This window comes from Tachypleus tridentatus, chromosome 11, assembly GCF_004210375.1.
Source record: "Tachypleus tridentatus isolate NWPU-2018 chromosome 11, ASM421037v1, whole genome shotgun sequence".
In the NCBI taxonomy this organism is placed as follows: domain Eukaryota; kingdom Metazoa; phylum Arthropoda; class Merostomata; order Xiphosura; family Limulidae; genus Tachypleus; species Tachypleus tridentatus.
The window spans coordinates 42,858,270-42,882,321 of NC_134835.1; the positions used below are offsets into that span (position 1 = coordinate 42,858,270).

Consider the following 24,052-nt stretch of genomic DNA (forward strand, 5'->3'; position numbering starts at 1 on the left):
CTTATATTGCTATTAAACTGTTGTGCAAAGCTACACAATGAGTTATCTGCACTCTTCCCACTGAGGGGACGCAAACCCCAAATGATAGCGTTTTAGATCCATAAAATTACCACTGACACACTGGGAGACTTTCTGAAATATCAAATACGTTACAGGGAAATAAATCCTGAGACGGGAATTATAAAATATTAAATTATAAGAATTATAATTGTGCTAAAGGTGGTCATTTTTGTTTCTAAACTTGAAGACGTTCATCTAACTGTACAGAATGCTAAAGAAATGAGAAACAATGTTTAATTGTGTTGATAATGTTCACAATCCCTGTGATCGAACTCCACATGTGACGCTGCAGAACATTATAGATCTTCTAAATCTAAGTATATTTATCATGATTTATAATCTATAAATAGAACCACTTATAAATAGAATAAAAGTTAAGAAGAGTCTGTTGATTAATCCTATTTGTTCTTAATAATTAAAGCAGAATATTCCTAATTTATCAGCAAACTGTATGAGGTTCAACATTGTTAAGACACGACGTAGGACTAGAAATGTGTCTTGTAGTTTAAAATTGTGTACTATTATATTGTGTTCATGATGTCAGAAAAACACGTAGGTTTAAGAAATCTTGATGTAAAAATAAAAATCTTATAACCCAAGTGCTTTCGAAAGGTGCAAACTGGGAACATTAGAATTAGGCATGACATGCCAATATTGTTAATTGGGTATTATAACTGTGTATCGTGAACTGGATTTCTGTTTTGTTAAAGAGTTGTTTTAGTAATCGTGTCGACACCTACTGTAAGCGTTTTGCAAGAGTAAGTTATCCCAGTTTCATGATCAATGTAGCAGTTTTCACTGTTATATTGGTTTTAAGCTTTAAAGGTAAGGATGGCTGAGGGGCTGAAAATGATTGGAGGAATCATGTGGCACATTTAATGTTTCCTGTCTTTTTTTGGTTTGTAAAAAAGATATATACTTCCCTTTGACGTGTACTTTCTCTTAGGAAAGATTGCTGTACATTGAAACACAACAGTATAAAAGAGGACAGTAATTTCTTCTACTGGTAGGTTAGGCGATGCCTTGAGATCGTATTCTCTCACTTGTTTATCAGAATGACCAACAGTAATATTGGTAGCGCATGCGCACTGAGAGGGGGGTTATTAGGAATACTTGTGCTCTCTTAGTTTGAAACAAAATTTAATACATTGAGTTAGATTAAATTCTAGCGTCATATGAGCTTTTCCCATTGTCCAGTGTACTCATTTACTTTTGAATTTGTTGTATGCATTTTGTCAATTCAACTCAAAGATATATATCGTAACGTTTATCAAGCTTTACGGTTACTATATTTCGCTAAGTGTATAAGTGTACCTGAAAATACCACAACGACAATAAATTTGCAATCCAATACCACAATAATAATAAGTTTACTTTTTTTTTTCAATACTCGATTTAACAATTGTTAAACCTACAACCTTTCATTACGAGATAGGCTCATAGATACTGATTACAAGATGGTAAAAAAGTGTTAATTTAAAAGGGAAACTCTATTATTAGTCACTGTTGTGGTTCATGATATAGCGTAACATTATCCTTACAATCTAAGTTTACTTGGCTGAGAGTAAGCTTGCAGTCGTGGTTTATTCTTAAACCTTAAAAGATATACATTTCTTGTCTATGTTACGGTAATGATATTACAGTGTTCTTGCTGTGACAGATAAGATTTTGATGATGCAATATACTTACAAATTTCTGGGTTTGCAATACAGAGATAAGTTTACAGTTGTTCGTACGTAGAACCATTGTAATGGTATACTCTTGTTTGCAATGTTTCTCTGGTTAATTGTAAAACCAGATTTCAATTCTTATGCACCCGTATGAAATAAACTTAAGTTCTTATTTCCATGACTTTCGATTCTCTGTACAATCTTTTTTCACATATTATACAGTTCTTGTTACGTTACAATTGTTTGTAATAAGCAGTATTATAACTTACGCAGTTATATCTTAATGGGATTTTTTCAGACAAATGTTGGTCCAATCCTTCTTACTGTTAATCCCTGTCAAGACGTCGGTAACCCTCTCACCCTCAGCAGTGCTCATGCTTCATCAAAGTGCCCTCAGTTGCTTCGTGTGGTTCCATGAAGCTGTCCGTCAACAGTCAGAAACAGGATACCCTCAAGCCATTATTCTTGGGTAAGCTAGAGAAGCTGAATAATAGTTACTAGTATACAAAGTTAAGAAGACTTTTAACGTATGTTAGTATGGAATACAAGGCTTCATGTTTGATTTGTTTTGTATGGATAACCATGAATCTTTTAATCGTTATCATATTTACTAGACCCATCATGGCCAGGTGTTAGGGATATCAGCAAACATGCTCACCCTTACAACCGTGTCTTACAGCGCACTCATAGCCTCGAAGCACAGAGTGCGCATTTGTGGCACGGGACACGGACCATGAACACGAGGATTTACAGTCCAGACAGGTTAACCTATAAGATTAGACATGTGTGGACCAGTGTATATGCAATATCAGGAAGCATTGGTCATAATACTTGGCTCAGAACAGTATTTTATTATTAACGTTTTTCTGGCGCTTGCCTGCACAATATTAGATGTATAAACCTCACTGAAAAATACTGTGACTAGACAATAAAATATAAATAACAGAAAGATTAAATAATAATAATAAATGAAAGAGCTATGTACAAAAGATAGGCTTCACGGGCTAGAATTTTACTTACGCTTGGTCTCAATTGTAGATCAGAAATTCTTAAAGCAATAAACCGGTTTAATTTCATTGTTTCGTGGCCCAACATGGCCAGGTTGTTAAGTCGCTCGACATGCAATTTGAGGGTCGCGGGTTCGAATACCCGTCACACCAAACATTCTCGCTTTTCAGCTGTGAGGGCATTATAATATGACGTTCAATCCCACTATTCCTTGGTAAAAGAGTAGCCCAAAAGTTGGCGGTGGATGGTGATGACTAGCTGATTTCCCTCTGGTCTTACATCGCTAAGTTAGGGAGGGTTGGCGCAGATAGCCCTCGTGTAAATTTTACGAAATTCAAAACAAACAAATTTACCGGATCCTGTCTTTAAAAACGTGGGAAAAAATCAATGTTCAGACACACAAAAAGAATTTGTACATTATTAAAACTTTCATGATAGCGGTGCTTTGGTATGTTTCCAGTGATACTGAAGGTTGTATTAAAGATAGCACTAAAGACACGTTATTAAAATAAAGTTTTAACTTGAATTTACTTTATGATATACACTTTCTCTTGAACATCTTTAGGTGCTTTAAAATAACTTAACTAGTTGTAGTTTGAATAATCATTATATCCATATCGCCAGTGGTATTAAGTTTTTTAATGAATTTCTTACATTAAGGTGACGATAAAAATATTTCGGTTAAAGTTTTGAAAAGATTGAGTCGAGTAACTGATGGATGTATGAGAAATATATTGTGAATGTTTGTTGTTGTTGTTTTTTTTAATTTCGCGCAGGACTACATGAGGGCTAACTACGCAAGCTATCCCTAATTTAGCAGTGAAAGACTAGAGGGGGCAACTAGTCATCACCACCCACCGCCAACTCTTAGGCTACTCTTTTACCAACGAATAGTAGGATTGAATGACACATTATAACGTCCTCACGGCTAAAAGGGTGAGCATGTTTGGTGGAAGGGAGATTCGAACCAGCAACCCTCAGATGCGACATATTGTGAATTATAAAAATAAACGTTAGTCATATGTATAAATATTTAAAAAGATAATAGAAACCTTTCCTGAAAAATCAATAACTTTGGAGATGAATCCAACTAATCTAGATATCCTCTAGAAAATATAATGTCTTTAAAGAAAAATATGATGATTTAGAAAAATAACCCAAGTGAAGGGAAACTATCGTAAATAGTTTCTCTATCTTGTCAGACTGCATCCTATAGCAACCTTGACATATCAAACATGCAGAGTATAATGTTTTCCGCATAATTTTAAATAATAAACCTGGGAAGGCGCATACCGCAAAGGAATGTATAGTCGTTGATATATATTTAAATGTTAACATGTATTTAACGGTGACACTGAACTATAAGTATATAGAATTATTGAATAGTATATACTTTTGTAACACAAACTCAGTACTGATAGTTGACGTTTATTAAATTCCATAGATGGTACAAACGTTACTCTGCTAAATGTTGCTACTCAAACCCATATCTCCTATTCACACAACAGCAATGATATACCAGACTTGTGTTTAAGCTCATAAAGTGGAGTTCAAAACGTTTTCATATTTCAATGTAGAACGAGATGCTGATATGAATCAATCTACCAATTGGCCAGGTGGTTAAGGCACTCGACTCGTAATCCGAGGGTCGCGGGTTCGAATCCCCGTCACACCAAACATGCTCGCTTTTTCAATCGTGGGGGCGTTATAATGTGACAGTCAATCCCATTCGTTGGTAAAAAAGTAGCCTAAGATTTGGCGGTGGGTGGTGATGAGTAGTTGCTTTCCCTCTAGTTTTACAATGCTAAATTAGGGACGGCTAGCGCAGATAGCCCTCGTGTAGCTTTGCGTGAAATTCAAAACAAACAAAACCGAAACTGTTCAAACATTTATCGCTAAGCTATACAACCTCAAGAATGATTCAGAAACGACGCCAAATTCAAAGACGGTATATGGAAAATAGAGACCAAAGAATAAAAACAGAAAATTAATGTACTTAGAAAAAGAAGAAAAAAAAACGAACAGAAGTTAAACATCTTAAACAAGGACAGTTGAACCAAATAGTGTTCTAAACTAAATGAAAAACAGAACTAAAACATTTCTAGGCACATCTAAAACAATGCGCAAACGGAGGAAACACAATCCGTACATACTCACCATCACGAAATAGTAACAAAACAGCACATAGAAACAGAGACAAGACAGAAACCTTCAAACACCTACAAAACACGTTCCGAACCAATCACAAACAAGACTCGAACAGTCGTTCCTACAATAGTATGCAGCATAAAACAAGGCACAAACGACGATAGAGACAAAGAACATACAGCACGAGAGGTGACTAAAGAAATAACGTACATGAAGGTTATAAAAGCTACCAAGATAAAAGCTCCAGAACATGACGTATAAGCTATCCCCCTTCAGAAAAGATACCCGGAGATTGGTTGAACACCTTATAGTATTTTTTAACCTATCGCTTAAATCTGGATACATCCCAGTTTCTCGGAAGCAAGTGAATGTTTTAATGTTCCATAAAGAAGGAAAACCAGCCAATAAACCGAATAGTTACCGTCCCATGAGCCTGACCAGTCCCTGTAGGCAAAATATTAGAAATAATAACAAGTAATACTCTACACATTTGTGGAGATAGCATCTAAATTACCTGAAGTTCAAAATGGGTTCAGAAAATTCTGGCAAACTACAGATCATTATAATTAAATTAAACTGAATTCATCGGAGATACTTTAGACAGAAAAAAGGACTGTCGCATGCTTTCTCGATATCAAGAAAACATTGGATACTTTTGCACAATGGTCTAAGGTTCCGCATGTCAGAAATTGAATTGCCGTGCGGTATTATTCGCTCGCTGTCAAACTTTTTGTTAAACCAGTGTTGAGGAAACCTTCTCGCAGCCATTCACACCTGAGGCAGGTGTCCCTCAGGGAGGGGTGGTTAGCTGTATTCTATTCACATTTATTTTAACAACGTGCTTCTAAAAGATCCGAATCACGGATACTCTTCACAGTTCGCAGATAATATGGCAGTCTGGAAAATCACTCACATCTCATCAACAGAAGCCATAAATCTACAACCTGAATTAAAAAGAGTAATCGAATACTACGAAAAATATTGCACTGAAGTAAATGTACCAAAAGTCAATCGGTAGTCTTCGCAAAACTAACAAAACATAAAAATAAGACCCACCCGAACTATACATGAACGGAACACTTCTCCAGATAACATCATCAAAACTCTTAGGATTGACCTACAATACGAAATTAAGGTGTGCCAAATAAATAAATAATATTAAAACTAAAATTTGGCAACACACGAATTATGCTAGAAGTCTAACGGGCAGGAATACTGAAGCAACAGCTGATAATATAATCATAATTTACAAATATACGTACCTCCAGTAATAGAATATGTATGCCTCGCACGGATAAACGTGACACCTAAAAATGTTAAGAATGAATTACAAACAGTACCGAAGTTCTTACTTGTAACAGCACACGTAGTACCGAAACCAATATCCTCTACATTCATTCACGAACATAGAAACACTAATCATGGATTCCAACATAGCTAGCTGAATTATTTCACGAAATATTGGTGAAAAAAGTAATTTATATTTGAATTGATTCGTTAATGCATATATGATAAAGATAACCTTAAACATTTCTCCACAATTAATACATAGAATGATACATTAATTAACACCACCTCATGCAAGACTTCTAACTAACCATTAGTTTTAGGTTACTACGACAGGATTTTAAAAAAAGGCAAAATGCTTTCAAGAAAATGTAAAATTAACGAAAAATGTAGACATCTTGAACTGTTCGCTAAGTGTAGAACTTTGCAATAACGAATGAAGAATTAGTGTTTTCAGCACATTATTATTACCATAATTACACAATTAGACATAGCCTTGAAAGGGGCCTGGATAATTGCGCGGAGTAGGAAAATTAAAATAACACTATTCTGAAATCATCCACCGTGCACCGAACAGGAGAAAAACGTCAAAACCCTCCCGGGTCTACTAAGACATGAAGCCCGATACAAGAGATTTGTTACTTTTATCTTGACTTAATGAGTTTCGTTTTGACAATGGTTTAGTTCAGTATTCATAATTAATTTAAGAGAAATCCTCTAGAAAATAGTCGGGTAACTTCACTGAGGTTTAATCTCAACAGTCTCTGATTAGAACATCACCTGTAGCCATACATGTATAAAAATAATTATACATTTAAATTACACTACGAAGCTACGTTGCTATTGTATTTATCATATGTTCTAATTAATTTCGATTTGGATTCTGTTCTACAGCGGAGAAAGCGGAAGCGGAAAGACGTATTACTCCATGTTACTATTACGTCAGCTGTTTGACGTTGCAGGTGGAGGGCCAGAAACTGACGCTTACAAACACATGGCAGCCGCTTTCACCGTGCTTCGGTCTCTGGGCAGTGCCAAAACGTCGTCCAACTCAGAATCTAGTCGTATTGTAAGTGGTGACGTTTTGATTAAAATTACAGTAATTAATATTGTGAATAATAAACGGACATTCAAATTACAGAGTAGCCAAAATATCAACATTTAATAATCACCGGTTGTTAACATTATAATTCCACGTTATGAATAAAAATATAAATTATGATACTGTATGAAATGTTAGAAGGGCGTACTAACATGGAAAGTTAATTTCGCCTTTGACACGAATTTTCAGATAATTTTGTAATTCTAACAACTGAATATGAAATGATATGTCCTGTTCAAGAATGTTTACATAGTGTGAACCGGATACACTGTTGGAACATACTGGATGATAGTTGTTCATCATCAAGTGTTTAGTGTTAATTCTGTAAAATCATTTATCTTTTACGTATCAACTCAGCAAAAATCGTTTACCTGATAGTTGTTAAATCGGCAAAATCATTTATTTACTAGTTGTTAATTCAGCAAAATCATTTATCTACTAGTTGTTAATTCAGAAAAATCGTTTATCGGCTAGTTGTTAGTTTAGCAAAATCGTTTATCTGTTGGGCGTTAATTTAGCAGAACTCTTTACCGAACTAAAAAAGTAATCCATCTTTTTAATATCAGCTTTAGAAAGACCGTGGACAGTATAAAATGTATTTTTTTAAATCAACGCAAGCATTTTTATTTCACGACAACACAGGCTTACGTGAACTTTAAGATAATGGATTGATATCTGTAGGGATATAAACAAAAAATTTGTATGTTTTTAACAACACAAATTACGCACGGTTTTGAGCTCCAAACTGTTATGTTGTGAAGCCACATTTTTATATGTATGTAGATTATATAAAATTAAACACGTAAGTTATGCACTAACCAACACGTGTGTTCTGTTTTATTAGCTCTCAATAACTGTGTTGTTTTAATACAAGCCTTTTTTTACAACGCTAAAATCAGGGATTTGATTCCCCTCGGTGAGCTCAGCGGATAGCCCGATATGGCTTTGCTATAGGAAAACACACACATACGCCTTTTTTTTTTCACAGTATAATACGCTTTGCACTAAGCTTAAGAAGCTAGATAAATTTATTTATTTATTTTTATATTTTACAAGGCCATAGAGGCGCTATTAAATAAACGTAGGCAAAACGTAATGTATTTTTTTCTGAAAGTTTAATTAGAGGCGCACATCTCATCATAGTATTGTATCGATACAACTGTATTACGGCTCCAAGATACGATACTCGTATCGCTGTGTCGTCACACGTTTTGTTTTGAATACGAAGGCTGACCCGATAAGAGCTTATATAAACTCAACACAGTCTAGCACTACTTTTAGCCAGAAAATAAACCCGTGTTGATATTTCATTTGTATAACCTTTGCTGTGCGTTAAGATTGTTCCTCAGAAACATAATATTTCGCTCCTAATTTTAATTCGACATTGCAACTTTTTTAAAATTTGAATTTGTTTGGATTTTTCAAATGTTTACTATTTTGAGGTGTTTTTTCTCTAAATCGTTAAATTCAGTCACAAATAAAATCTATAAGGAAAATAATTCGCAATTTAAAAATTTGGAAAAATAAATTCGTTTTTATGGCAGAGGACAAAGAAATATGGGAGAAGGGAAGAAGGAAGGATAATTATTGAGTATATTGTTTGTGAAAAAAATTTAATGAGTACTGGCCCCCTACCCACACCTCCCTCAGAAAAATGTTACCCCAGGGCCTTTCAGGTCCTTGCCATGCCACTTCCTATTAGTTCGCGTTTTTAATGCTTGGGAAAAGTGTAACGATACTTTCGCATTACGTTTTTGAAGCTAAATATAAAATATCAGAACGTCACATCATCCATTTTACTTGCAGTTAATTTCCTGAAGAAGTATAATGAAGAGAGTAAACAGTGAAATTTTTGGTGTGAACAACAGGCTGCGCGCGCATATCCTAAACGGTCAGGTCTGAGACCCCTATGGTTCAAGTCTAGTCCGTCACTTTTTTAAACCATTGATCAAAGGAAAGGAAACCAAACAGTAGCACATGCCAACACAAAGACTGCATCAAGTTTATTGAAACTATAATAACGGGATTTTCTGCCACTCTTATAACGCGCTCACAATTGAAAGTGCGGAGGAAGTTCATTTATCAAACCTTGGACATTATAGATTCACAGACAAATAGGATAACAGTAAGTTCACACGTGGTTTTTAAGGTCTCATTGATATTTTTAATACTGATACCAGTGAAGACTGTCGCAGGTTATGATTATCAGTCATTATGGGGCTTTGATTCGATGTTTTCGTATCTTTGGTGGAATATTCGTTAACTAAAAATACGCTTCGAACTATTAATAATTGTTAAATGAAGATTAAGAGAATGGACAGACAAGAGACAGTTGTAGTATATAGGTGAATTAGAGGCACCTATTGGAATTTGGCTAGTGGAAGGCTGGCTTACAATGGTATTTAAAGTATGGTTGGTGATTTGCAAGCTTACAAATGTATCTTTAAAATGTGACCCGGTGAGAGACTGGCGTAGAAACGTATTGAAACGTGGCTCGTGAGAGGCAAATTAATAAACATATCTGAAGTATACAAATAAAAACTAAGTTCTATATCGGAAAATGGCCGTCTTATGAACATACTGCTGCTTTGTATAATGTACGTGTAGTACTGGTGTGAGCCGGGCATGATAAGGTGGTTAGAGCGCTCGACTCGTAATCCGAGGGTCGCGATTTTGAATCGCCGTCACTCCAAACACGCTATCTCTTTTAGTCGTGGGGGCGTTATAATGTAACGGTCAATCCCATTATTTGTTGGTAAAAGAGTAGCCCAAGAGTTGGCAGTGAGTCGTAACGATTAGCTGCTAAATTAGGGACGAATAGCGCAAATAGTCCTCGTGTAGGCCGGCATGGCCAGGTGGTTAGGACGCTTGGCTCGTAATCTGAGGGTCGCGGGTTCGCATCCCCGTCGCACCAAACATGCTCGTCTTTTCAGCCGTGGACGCGTTATAATGTGACGGTCAGTCCCACTATTCTTTGATAAAAGAGTAGCCCAAGAGTTGGCGGTGGGTGGTGATGACTAGCTGCCTTTCCTCTAGTGTTTCATTGCAAAATTAGGGACGGCTAGCGCAGATAGCCCTCGTGTAGCTTTTCGCGAAATTAAAAAAACAAACAAACAGACAAACATCTCATGTGATGTCGCTACATAGGACTCAGGTTCCCTTGGATCAGCAATATGTTTTTGTATATACAGTGGAACCCCTCTAAAGCAGCCACCTTCGGGACTGAGACAAACTGACCTGATTAGAGGTGTTCCACTGTACATTATTAGGGATTATTTAAACAAAAAAGGGACTGTGATTGAATGACCGCTTTCAAAGGGTGACCGAATTTGAGAGTTGGCCACTTATAGGGGTTTCACTGTATTATTGTAAAATTAATCTTTCGTTGGCGAGTACTTTTAAACTTAACAAATTAGTTGTTTCTTCCTCTGAGTATCTACAAACTTTGCCTTCACTTATACATTGTTGTGACTGGTTTTAGGCCTAAATTTACAGATGATTTTAACTGCACAAAATTAACGTGAAAATAAGCATACTTGTTATATCTCAACAGAAAACAAACTGGCTGAACGAAAACACACTCTGAAAAGTTCACTCTACTACCTTCTAAACAACCTTTCAACTATACTGTTGATACTTCGCTTATTTCCTATTTATAATCTACCGTAGAATGTACTAGAAAACATGACGTCAAATCATTATAACTTTCTAGTTTTAAGTATTACACGACCCACAGATCCCTTTTACTAACAAACAAATTACAGCATTAAAAGCATAGCCTATAACAATATTTACTATATGAAACTTGGCTCTCAAGTAATACTTTAAAAAAACATTGTTTACTAACAGAGGGAAACTACAGTATAAGAGGCTGTAATCAGTTTTGATGATTCAGTTTTTGGTTTTGTAGAACCGTAGTTGTTTGGCTATGTGCAAACCTGTACATTTTTCATTTGCACATTCGTAACCTAACCACCTTAAGATGAATGCTGACAAGGTGGTTGGTTAGGGATAATCACTTGCGGCATGGTTTATGATGCAAGGAAAAACGTGACTTAAGTCTAAAGGACTATTTCTTATCGAATGAGGTTACTAATACGAGTAGCTTAAGAATATCACACAGTAGCTATCCCAAAGACTCCTCATATGCATATATATGCATGATGTTTTTATAGGCCCTACTAAGAAATGCTTTTAACAAGATGAAGCACTAAACCATTTCCACCCTTCTCCAAATCTTATGCAAATCATATGTTAAATGAGAAAACGTGACCCGAACTGCGCTTGAATACATCTTTCTTTCTTTTCCGATGTCAATTTTTTTCAGCCTCGGTAGTTTAAATTGTGTTTCGTTCTCTCTTCTGGCAATGACGGATTTGTACTTAACGTTATGGTTTTCAGCGTAAATAAGAATTTGTAGCTATATATTATACATCATATTTTCGTATAACCCTTCCAAGTTATACTAATAGATTATTGGAATATTTTAAATTAAAAAAAAACAGTATACACATTCTGATTTTAGTCGTAAAAATTAAAAGTAGGTTGTTAATTTTGATTATCGGAAAAACTCTAGATTATTTTCGGTATATAACAACACAACGAATCAATATATTATAAACAGTGTTTTTTCTTAGCTTCAATAACTAAATATGTCTCAGTCTGTCATCTTGAATTCGTTTTCTACACTTTAGTTATACACAGCGTCGCTTTGAAATGAACGTAACTCACCAAACAGTATTTGGTCTAAGTGTACAAAAAAAAGGGTAATTCATTTAGTATTATATGAAATAAGGTGCTAAGTTAGTGAAGAAATCCTGTTTCGTACGTGGTGTATTTGTCGGTTAAGGAAGGATGGTAACAAAGTGTTACCACTCCTGCTATATGGGTTCGTATGTCGTCACAAGCGAGAAGTGTGTGTGTTGTCGAATTTAAACAGCTCAAGTGGTAAAGTCTCACTGGATAAATGATACTTTATGACAAAGATATGAGTAAGTGGAGTGTTGATAATGGAATAACGACTCATAAAGCAAATGTGGGCGTTACAGCTTTGTCAGTTGGTACGACTTGGGCGGAGCCATGTGTAGTAAGTTTGGACCAAGAACATTGATTTGCAGGGTCTTCAGACCTAACCACTTGTTCTTTTATCGTCTATTGTCAGAAGCCATATGGGTGAAACTTACATTACGTTAACTGCATAGATGACAAGGTTTAAAATGTGAAAAATTTCCAACTTGGGAATATTCATTTATTCCAGTAGCACGTGTGACAAAACGCTTTCCATACGTCACAGTTTAACTGAGTAATAGCGAAATTACTGAACATACGTGTAATATTTTGCTGAGAACTTTAAAAAGAGTTATAATCGCTCTGTTTATGAAACGTATTAATCAAGATATTTAACACTATTTATAGATATGCAAGTATAAAGAAAGCTAATTAATAATCTAATTTTTCATTTAGTTAGCTAGCTTTTTCAGTAACATTGCTATAAGAACAAATCACACGTTGTTTTAACGTGATTTTAACATTCGCAAGTCATATGTTGATGCATGTTTTTCACAGTTGGATTTCACCAGGTCAGAATATTGCATATGTCGTAGAATGGATTTATCAAACCAAGAACATGATAGCATAAAATGTTCTTGTGAATGCAACCGTTAGGTTATCAATGTGAAGTTCTCGGTTGCTTCTAAAATATAAAAAATAACTAACCAAGTCCTACTTATACCACGTGGGTGGCATGCGTGTTCGTCAGCATTAATTATCTGCCTATACAATTAAATACTTCCTTGATACTAATGAATCTCACCCATTCGACTAATTTGTCGACAAGAAATGATCTAATTCTATATTCAGCTGTACACAAGATGGACGACAGACAGGTATTTTTACTAGAACAAAACTGGAACTTGTAAAAATAAAGTTTTTGGTAACGGAATGTAAAAAAAAAAAATTACTGTCACACCGTGATATTAATTAACATTATGCTTTCCAAAGTAAAAGCCGCTGTAGTCGTAATTTTCCTTCATGAAGTTGCACAGCAGTTGTCCTACCTTGGATTTGCTACCTAAAATTCATGAGATGCGCCTGGTGTGGGGACGGATCTTGAATTTAATTAACAGAGGCATGGGTGCTTCTTGAATGTCTGCACTGGAAAAAGTAAAATATGACACCCAGAAAGAAAAAGCTGTGGTTCAACTTCCAGCCTGCTTCGGCGCTGCTAATGGGTCACGTGATCCCAGCGGCCTCTTTTTGCAGTATATATTGGCACAGCCGTTTGTGGTTATTGACATTGGGTCCCCTTAGTGGCGGGTCACCTTGCCTCAGGACCTCCTTCTCGCTACCTTAGAATGTTGGAGTCTAATGCCTTAACTTCCCGTGTCATTCAATGAAATCATGGCTGCGAGGTTTTTCTTCGAATCCACCGGTCTTTGTAAATCACTCCCATAAATGTCAGTGTCAGCACGCAAGATGCCACACATAGAATTTCTCAAAAATAATAATACGAAAACGACATATCGTCAACATTAGTAAGTATGTGTACAAACTGATACTGAAGAGAAATGTCTTTTTTTTTTTTTTACTTCGGTACTACTTTAAAAATATTTCCATTTGATTAAAGACAAATATATGTACAATTTTGTCGTTATTATGGTTACTTTGCATTGTTAGCGTGATATATGGATTTCGGAGTATTTTAAATCTTATAAACTGGACTTAACCTATTGAGATGTTATTAGGGATAAGTATTTCGTTTCATGACTCAATATAAAACTGGTTACAACGGTATATTAAATTACCTATGTTATTTAATTGATTAGGTTTTTTTTTATTCCGGTCTGTGTAGATGAGTTGCTTTGATTAAAAATTCACAATACTACAATATCATGAGAATAGAAACGTAAGTTATCACGCACTTTTCATAAACTTTTGTCAGAGTCCATAGATAAAACGTTAAATTAATTGGGATAGCCACTGTCGAGTTTACGCGAAAACTATTTGTCGTGGTTAGAGGCCTGTACGATTAATTTAATCAAATTATTAATTATTTGATATTTTTAATTTCACAATTCAAACCACTTAATAGTTTACATTCTATATTTCGATTGCTAACTTGTTGTCATCTTCAGGGAAGCCCTTGGAATCTTGATTTTGCGATCTTAAAAGGGTTGCATACTATCCACTCATCCGGGCTCTTATCGCCACTAGCAGACGAATCAACTATTTAAATGTCTTCACGAGGGATATCCAGGTTATGCTTACTGCTGTGCGAATGTTATTCAGTTTTATTGCTTGGTCTTCCTGCAGGTTTGTAAGTGTAGATAAATCCTATCTCTGTTGTTAAGCACAAAACTACACTATGTTTACTGTGCACACCACAATTATCGAAAACAGGTTTTTTAACATTATAATACAGAGCCTTAATAGCTGTAACATAACATAAAAACTCATTAACACCTAATGATCAGTAGTAACTAGTTAATAATTAGAGTTAGGGGATCATATAGGATAAGAGCCATGACAACGATAGATATCTGAGCACCTCAACCTTATTCATTTGTATGGTAGTGTTACATATTCAATGTTGAGATTAAATAAACATCATTTACATGGAATATGTTGTATGCCATTGTTGAAATAACACACGTAACTCGTGTGTGGCAGTGTTATATAGCCATTTATGAGCTTATATTTGCGTATGTGTGTGTTTGAAAGATACTTAATATTTTCTTGATACAGTTTGGTATTTTGACTGTCAAGTTCAAATAGATGTCTCTAATCTGACACAGTGTAATCATGACTCTTCAGAGTAGTTAACTAACCACGGTAGTCATATTAAGTATACTAAAACGAAGATAGTGCAATCTAATTCTTGAATGAACACAAACAACACTTGTACGACACAATGACATGTGCTATTTTGTTTACTCTAACACAACATGTACAATACAATGTGATATAGCTATTGTCGAGTTTACGCTTGCACCACATGTACAATACAATGTGATATAGCTATTGTCGAGTTTACGCTAGCACCACCTGTACAATGCAATGCCATATAGCTATTGTTGAGCTTACACAAACACACTGAAATGGTGCAGTGTGTTATAATCATTGTTGAATTTGCATAAATATTACTAGTATGCTACTTTGTGTTAGTTATTTTAGAGTTTACACAGATGTTACTTATACGATGCATTGTGTTATATTCAAAATTGAGTTTAGACAAATATAATCTGTATGGCGAGGTGTGTTATAATCAGTGTTAAGTTTACAAAGTAACTTCGTACTGTGGTATATGATCATTGTTGATCTCCCATCCATTCTAACTACTATTTCTGATTACGTTCAGTTTCAAGTAGTAAGCTGGCTAAAACAGTTTGATAAGTGGTTATTGGTGAATTCCTTATCATCATTGCTGATTTCGTTCAGTTTGAAATAGTGTGGCTGAAAAGGTTGCTGGCTTAAAAGTTTCCTTCGAATGTAATGCTCACTCACAGTTTCTATCTTTCCAATTTTTCGACCAATAGATAACTCATTATTTTGACCATAGTTGTGGAATTCTCATACTTTCGTATTTGTTTACTTACGTAACACTTATACCACAGTTTTCTTGCTCCTTATTCCTTCTGATCTGTTGATGAACTAAAGTAGTTAGGGTCCTGTACACTATGAACCCCCCACCACCACTAAATTCGACCTAATGTTTGATATATAGAATATATATATCAGAACATTTCCTTATTTAACTTATAATAATAACGAAAGTCAAATTTGTCTTAGCAAGAAACACACAAACGTCATTGGCACTGCATAGATTTTTGTCTTACTGAAATAATCTGGTGTCGTATGTGAATATTTAAATAACTCCTTGTACCCCGCCCTCATGAAAATAATGGGCTGAGAAAGCATTGCAATAATTGTGAATCGTAAATAGGTGGACAACGTTTATCGCTATTGTTAATTTGTACCGGTTCTGATTATACAATACTACCACTTGCTACTCAGATTTTGTTGAAGTCATTTTTTGTGCTTTGGAATCCTGTGCGATTGTACTGAGTGCCCATTGATTAATCTGAGCTTGCTTCTAAAATGTAGCACCAATCTCACAACTCGTGCGTCACAGGCATCCATTCCACTATAACACTTGTTCCACATTCTAATCTATCTTACAGTTTCCATGTTACCGTTACTCCTTTTGATATAAAAGAGTTTATACGTTACTGATATATTCCTTATTTTATATCGTTTATTCCACAGTCTACGTTGCCAGTATTTCTTTACTGTAACACATATCCCACACTCTTATGTTTCCAGTATTCCTTCTGATATAGTTCCCTGCTAGAACAGCTGTAAGTTTGCGGATTTACAACGCTAGAATCAAAAGTTTGATTTCCTTCGGTGAACACAGCAGATAGCCTGATTTCACTTTACTATAAGAGGAACACACACAAACTCACCCATATGATATAGCACGTTGCCAGTATTCCTTCTGATAAAAGCAAATGAGCTGGATTTGGCTCAACGATTATCACGCATGACTGTGAATCCAGTCCATGGTTCGCGTCCATTTGATGCAAAGACGAGATCCGCACATTATAGTCATGAGTACGTTATAAAAGCCACGGTAAAAATCCCACTATTCTGATTAAAGTATTCCAAGAGTTAGCTGTGCATGATGTTGACTAGCTGCCTTTATTGTATTCTATTCTCTTAGTTCAAAATTATGCATGGTTTTTCCCAGACAGCCCTTGTGTAGGCTTTGTACGAATATCCACGCAGTAATGAAAAAAAAAGTATTCAACGGGTAAATAACAACAATATATATATATATATATTTATATACTTGAGTCTTTATAGCTTCTTGTGATTTTATTTCGATTTAACACAAACAGCTATAATTTGTCTCCCGCTAGTATACAGCGGTAAGTCTACGGATTTACAACGCTAAAATCAGCGGTTCGCTTCCCCTCGGTGGACTCGGACTATAGCACGATGTGGCTTTGCTATAAGAAAACACACACACAGCTATAATTTATCATTCAGATATTTAACTATAAATTTTAATTCCAGTAAAAAGACACCGACAATTTATAAGAAACAGGTTGTTGGCTTTATAGAGAAAGGTAGAAGTTTAAACAGCATCTTATGTTTTTTTACTTGTTATTTATAGACTGACGCAAATTTTGTCATTTACTGCGTGAAGTGATTCTTATTCTTTTAAAGTTCTTATCCTAACCTTTCAAAGTTTTCTCGAATACCTCAATAATTTGATTAATGGTGAAACATGTTTAAGGCCGTGATACTTTCAATAAATCATACGAAATAGTCATCTTCAGAGGTATGCCCTCGGGACATCACGAAAAATCTGAGAGGTGAAAGGTTTCGTCACCTCAGGGGTGTGTAGCTTGATAATGAATTGCCCAATAAATATTCGACGATACACCATTGCTTAGCGACGACTCGTATACTTTCGTTAGGTAGTTTCGTGCAGCAAGTACTTTAATTGTCAACGGATCACATATTGTTTGGACTGGTATACTCCTTGGGGTTCCACTTTTTTTTTTTTTTTAGAATCTTAAAAGTTAATTAAGATCCAAAAGCTTCTGATCCTACCAAACCGCACCCAACTTCCTTCTGGCTGTTTCTTTTCTTTTTTTGAACATTCATGCCTTGATGTCGAAAATGCAATATTTTTTATGGACATTTTTTTTCAATGGAATACAATAATCATCTATTAAAAGATTTCAAGATAGCCATTTGAGGTCGCTGCACCTGACATTTTCTAAAAAGGTTTGGCCGAAGTAATTAATCAGCCGATTTATTCATTATATGTATATATATATATATATACTATATCAGCTCGTACTAAGATATTAACTTAAGTTTTTTTTTGTTTTGTTTTATACAAACTTTGATTTTTTCCGATTATTTTTTTAGGGTCATTTTATTGAAGTTCAGGTGACAGATGGCGCCCTCTATCGGACTAAAATTCACTGTTATTTTCTTGATCAAGTAAGAAACGAAAAAGTACATGTTAGTGTGAAAAAGCTATATCCTTATTCAATGATAATCACGCTTCCAAAGAATCTTAAGTTCATAAGGGGAAATGTTCGAAGTTTCTGTCTAAATTTAAAGATTACAATATCAAACAAGATTATTTAAACATTGTCATTTAGTACAAATAACTAAAGTTTCATTCATAAACCTTAATTCGTGTAAGTTTGATTCTAATAATAACAAACATTTTAATTTCTGTATCTATAAAGTTTGGTGTTTATATCATCCAAGTTTTTCAGTTACCTAAAATGTATTTTAAAACAAATAAAATTTACTTTGTAATTCACTTTAGTGTAACAAAGTTTATTTAATGAAACGAGAGAATATCATCGTATTTATAACTTGTTTCTCTTTTTTTTTTTTCTAATTCAAGACGAGAGTTGTTCGTCAACTTTCTAACCAAAAGAACTACCATATATTCTACCAGATGTTAGCAGGCCTAACACAGGAGGAAAGAGGTACAATCAGACACCTGTTTTCACATTTTATATTGCTCTGTGCATGTTGCAAAGTGTAAAACATTCTTTTGCAGGAATTATTAAACAAACTGTGTAACGGCATTGGATATCTATTAACAGTTTGGCACGGAACTTAGCCTTACTGAGATCCATATTTTTTATTACAAAGAGAAATACTTCTTAAACCTTTAGTGTTATCTGAATATACTACAGTTAAACTGGTAGGCAAAGAGCAAGGTTTGAAAGATTACTTTATGGCTGTGGTTAAGATTATTGTAAATTTAATCGCAAAGAACACTGCTAACAGCAAAATAGTTTTTAAAATGATTTAGTATTCTATTTGGATTGCAAGTCTTGATATAATTATAATTAGGCTTGTTTTTTAACCATTTCTCTAAATTTCCTGAATGCATTCATGGCTTTAGGAGCATGCAATATTTGGGTAAGGATTGGATTATTTCAGAACAGGTCAGTGGTCTTGGACAACCTGAGTACTCCAACACTCTCCAGAGGAGCAAAATCCCTGTGGAGCTGAAGGATTTTGTGTTTTGGAATGTAAAAATACATATGTATGAGATTATGTAATTTTCTTGTATAAATGAATAACAAACTGTCTGAATATTAAAATACATAATAATCAGTTATGTAACTGTCTCAACTGGATTTCTTATCTTTCTCTTTTTATAATATTGCTTTGCTGTCTTTTCTGAGTGGCAAACTGTGTTCTTGTAATATTTTGCTGCTTTCTTTACATGGAGACTACCAGAGTGAAGTCACAATATGCTATATTGGAAAGGTTACTCAGGTCCTAGTTATACTTGCCTTTTGTTTTTTCAATTTTTCTTTCTTTCACTACTACTTTCTCACATTAATTATTTTAGAATTAATTAATAATATAGATAGACTGAAATTATTTTATTCTTTTTTATAAGAGGTAAATTTTTTAAAACTAAACTCTTTAAGATGCAAAACTATGTTTTATATCTGATAAGTTATTTAAATTAAATTTTCAGGTTTTGACTTACAGTTGAACTTTTACACTTTCTAGCTAAATTAAATCTAGAAGGATATTCCATACTCAGTCTTCAGTACTTAAACCGTGGAGACGTCAACCAAAATGAGTCAGAAGATACAGCAAGGTTTGAAGCATGGAAGGTACCACTAGTATTGTATAGTTCCTTTGTTTTTGACTAAATAAATTGATATTGTTATTTGTAGAAGTTAGGATAAGAAGAAATCCAGACTTTGAAACATAGACCTATGAAAGATATGAACTGGGAAGAATAAGTGTTGAGGTAACATTAACGACTTCTACGTCGGTGATCACTTCTTGCTTAAAGTCAAAACATCAGTTTAAAACATATCTGAAATAGATTATAATTTAACAGCTTTCTTAAAAGGAGTTTTAAACAATGTTAAGCTGACATAGACTTTTCACATTGAACCATATATACAAACTGGTAATAGTGATGTGTTTAATTCAATATTAGATCATTGGAACTTTATTTTTACCTTTTAAATTGATAATAGATGTAATTTAAAATATACCATTGTGGAGATGACTGATGTTTACGGTGGAACCTTTTAAGTGACACCATTATTCCAAGTATACTATTTTGAAACACAATAAACTTTGTGTGATTATAGATTAGTCAGTTAGAAATACTGAAACAAACTGATCCAGTTGAGAATCAGTAGGATTTTGATGATTTTCTTACAGAACAGGTGATGTAACTTTAGTTTTTATTTTCAAGTACTTGCAAGCCTTAATATACATAATATTGAATTTACTAAACCAGGATACTTGGAGTAATAGTAATAATAAGATTTAAAAAAAAAAGTCACTGAAAGTTTGTGAACAACAGTACAATAGAAATAATATATCCACTGCAGCAGCAATATTTCTTTGAGGAAAACTTTAGAATTGTTTAGCGTTGCTTTTTTAATACATGCAAATTTGGCATGCCCTGCTGTTCAGGGTACTTGACTCATAATCTCTGGGTTATGTGTTCTACTCTCGTTATTGAACATGTATGCTCTTTAAAAGTGTGTGTGTGGTGCTTGTGGAGGTGTTATATTGTGATGCTCAATCCTGCTATTCATTTGTAAAGGGTAGCCCAAGAGTTTAGTGGTAAGTGATGTTGATTAGATGCCCTTCTAGTCTGTTGCTTCAAAATTAGGGATTTCTAGCACAGTAAGCCCTCAGGTAGCTTTATATGAAAAAAAAAACAAAAAACATTTGCCTAATGAGGTAGAATATCAAACAATTATTGTTAAGTAAAAGTTTCTACACTATAATTAGTTAGACACTGAAGTTACAAAAAATATTATATTTCAATACTGAAATGTAGAATTAATAATAAATTATTTTATTTGGTTATATATCTTAGATCTAAGAAAAAAAAAGGAAGTATTACATGGGTCTAAATGGCTGTATATTTGAAACTCTTGCATGATTGTTGTTCACATTACAGTGTTAGGGCTGTACTTACAACAGTTTTCATATATTATTATGTTACAGTTCACATTGGAGTAATATTTTTTTCCCAGTCACTCTTTCCTTTGGTGTGGATTCCTGTACATGGTGAGGGGACTTCCCAGAGAAGGTTCTGTTTTTTCAGTTTACCTCCTCTGGGATCTAAACATTCACCCATGTGTTTGTCATGGGTGGTGACTCATGAAGGGGAGGAGAGGATCCTGATGGTTGAGGGGTCCAACCCTAACACACCACTTTGGCCTTGAATGCCTGCAGATGGGTATTCTTGGAGTGGCCCCCAAGGGTCAATCTGCTGGTTTACTTGGGCTAGAGCCAACCAAGTACCAGTGTTGGATGTTCTATACAGTTGTTGTGAACATTGTGTCTGATGTTGGTGTTTGGGTATAGTGCTCACAATAACCTGGTATTGCCGCAATGTCCTTGTTTGGCATTGCAATGTGTCCCCTCATATGGTTCCATGGTGGATGGGTCAGTGGGCACTGAAATGTTCTTTCTTTATTATGGATCCCCCAAATAAAAGTAAAAATAAAATAATAAAAATAACAGGTCACAGGTAAATGACTACATCTTGAAGATTCTGAGCAGCAATCTTCAACATCTGTAACACCTGTGCCTCATTTTCTTCTATTACATTCTCTTTCAAGCAAACCTTTAGGGAAAATGTTTCCCTTTTTTATTCAGAAGGAACTAGAGGAACTTGCTGGCTCTCCAAAGTCAGTCAGAAAGCTTTGCTCTTGTGACATATTGGTGGAAACATTCACATCTAAACACAGTAAACTCCTTTTACATTCAAAGGTGATTAGAGATCCACCCATTGAGGTTACTCCCCATGTTACTTTGAATTCATCACGAGGAGGTATTGTAGAGAGGGATTTGAAGGACATCCCTGAGTTGGAGATTCTTGCTGCTTTCTCCATCCAAGGAGTTTCAGCAGTGAGGTGTGTCTCCTCTTGCAAAAATGGATTTATGATGCTGATCAATGTCCTTACTTTAATATTTACATCACTGTTTTCACCTGCTACCATCAAGGCAGATTATATTACTTGCAAGGTACGGTCATATATTCCAAACCCTCTCAGAGGTTTCCAATGTCAGCGGTTAGGTCACTTGAAGACATCATGCCATGGTTCCTTGACATGTGCTTGTTGCGGTGGCAAGACCACAATACCTGTGAGTACGAAACAGACCCTCATTGCGTTAATTGTAACGGCTCTAACCCATTCTGCTTTTGTTCTTGCCCTAGTGGTTGGAAGAAAAAGAGGTGCAGCATTTGAAAACAATTCAAAACATTACTTACTCTGAGGCTCAAAAGTTACTGTCCACCACTTCATCTTGGATGTATGCTGCTGCACTTCATTCCACTACTACAGTGGGAATGCAGACAGATCTCTCACTGCCTCTGAAGGAATCGTTTTCAAGCCATATGTGAATGCTTTTCACCTCCATGGTTAAGAAAGTTGATGAATCATCGTCAACACCCATCTCTGTTTCTAACATTCATTCCAGCAAACTCCAAGATTTTTTTCTTTTGATTACGGGTACAGGAATTTCCTCGGGTACATCTTCTCCTGCCCCAAGATGCAAAATGATCATTCGTTAACATCCTCAGTTGCTGGAATGCTCTTGCAACAACAGAGACCAGGAGGTTGATAGACCTCCCTTGAATAAAGAAAAAAAAGAAGTAGTTGAAAACAGAAGAGTTCTTTTACCAATTTGCCTACACATAAATAAAAATGGCCACTTTGATATAATGGAACTCTCGAGGTTTACATTCTAATCTGGATGATATCAAAGCATTGATTGCTTCTTACCTTACAGGAAATATTTTTGGAACCTGCTGATACAGTCATCTTTCGGCAGTTTTCATTGTACAGAAATGGCAGGTTGTGTGATGAATGAGTGCATGGAGGGGTGGTACTGTTGGTTGATCAGCATGTGCCCACCCTGTCTTTGCCACTTGATACACCCTTGGAAACCACAGCCATCCATGTATCCTTGGGTAGTACCATCACTGTTTGCTCTCTCTACCTGTTTTCTGAAGAGACTTGTGATCAGTCAGACCTTGATGCTCTCGTTGAACAATTGTGATCTCCCTTTTTAATTCTGGGGGACTTTAATGGACATAAACCCCTCTGGGGATTTACTGATATTGATGGGAGGGGTTGCTCTGTAGAGCATATGCTTTCAGATTACAAGCTTTGTCTTTTCAGTACTGTTTCTTATACTGTAAAACCTATATAAGCCAGAAATTACAAAAGGCAGAAACCTGTACAAGCGGGAAATGTCAAAATTTTACAGCAATGTCTTAAGATTTCTCGGATGAAAGGCCCTCTATACAGCAGAATCTGTTAACGGTGATGGAAAACTATCTTTCACTGACCTCATCTATCAACAAGTAGGATTAGAACCAGAGTAAGATGGAAAAAATGTTTTTGATTAAACATTAATTTATTGTTTATTTAATAATGCCTTTAAATATTAATAAATTCTTGGACATTTTGTTACAGTGAGTATTGGTTAAATAAATTCTGTTCTTTTTTCTGCCATCATTATTTTAGCAGTTAAATTAGATTCATGATTTGTAGAAATATATTTGTCTTTTTAAATGCAAAATTCTACTCTTTTAAATAATTCTCACAAAAAAAATAAATTTCTATCTTCCCTAATTTTAAAATTTGGGGAAAATTTACTTAATATCCTCACTTTAAAAAAAAGTTATTAAATACCCTCATTTTTTTTAAAGTTGTTTGTTGTGATT

General features: G+C 34.9%; 1 protein-coding gene across 1 annotated transcript in view; it reads left to right on the forward strand.

The window, feature by feature from the left end:
- LOC143232040 (unconventional myosin-Vb-like) overlaps positions 1–24,052 on the forward strand; it is a 229,144-nt gene that overhangs the window by 175,526 nt on the left and 29,566 nt on the right. Inside the window, 6 exon segments of the mRNA XM_076467051.1 lie at positions 2,029–2,142; positions 2,144–2,199; positions 7,068–7,242; positions 18,220–18,294; positions 18,713–18,797; positions 19,846–19,952. Of these exon segments, the coding sequence (XP_076323166.1) occupies positions 2,029–2,142; positions 2,144–2,199; positions 7,068–7,242; positions 18,220–18,294; positions 18,713–18,797; positions 19,846–19,952 (612 nt within the window).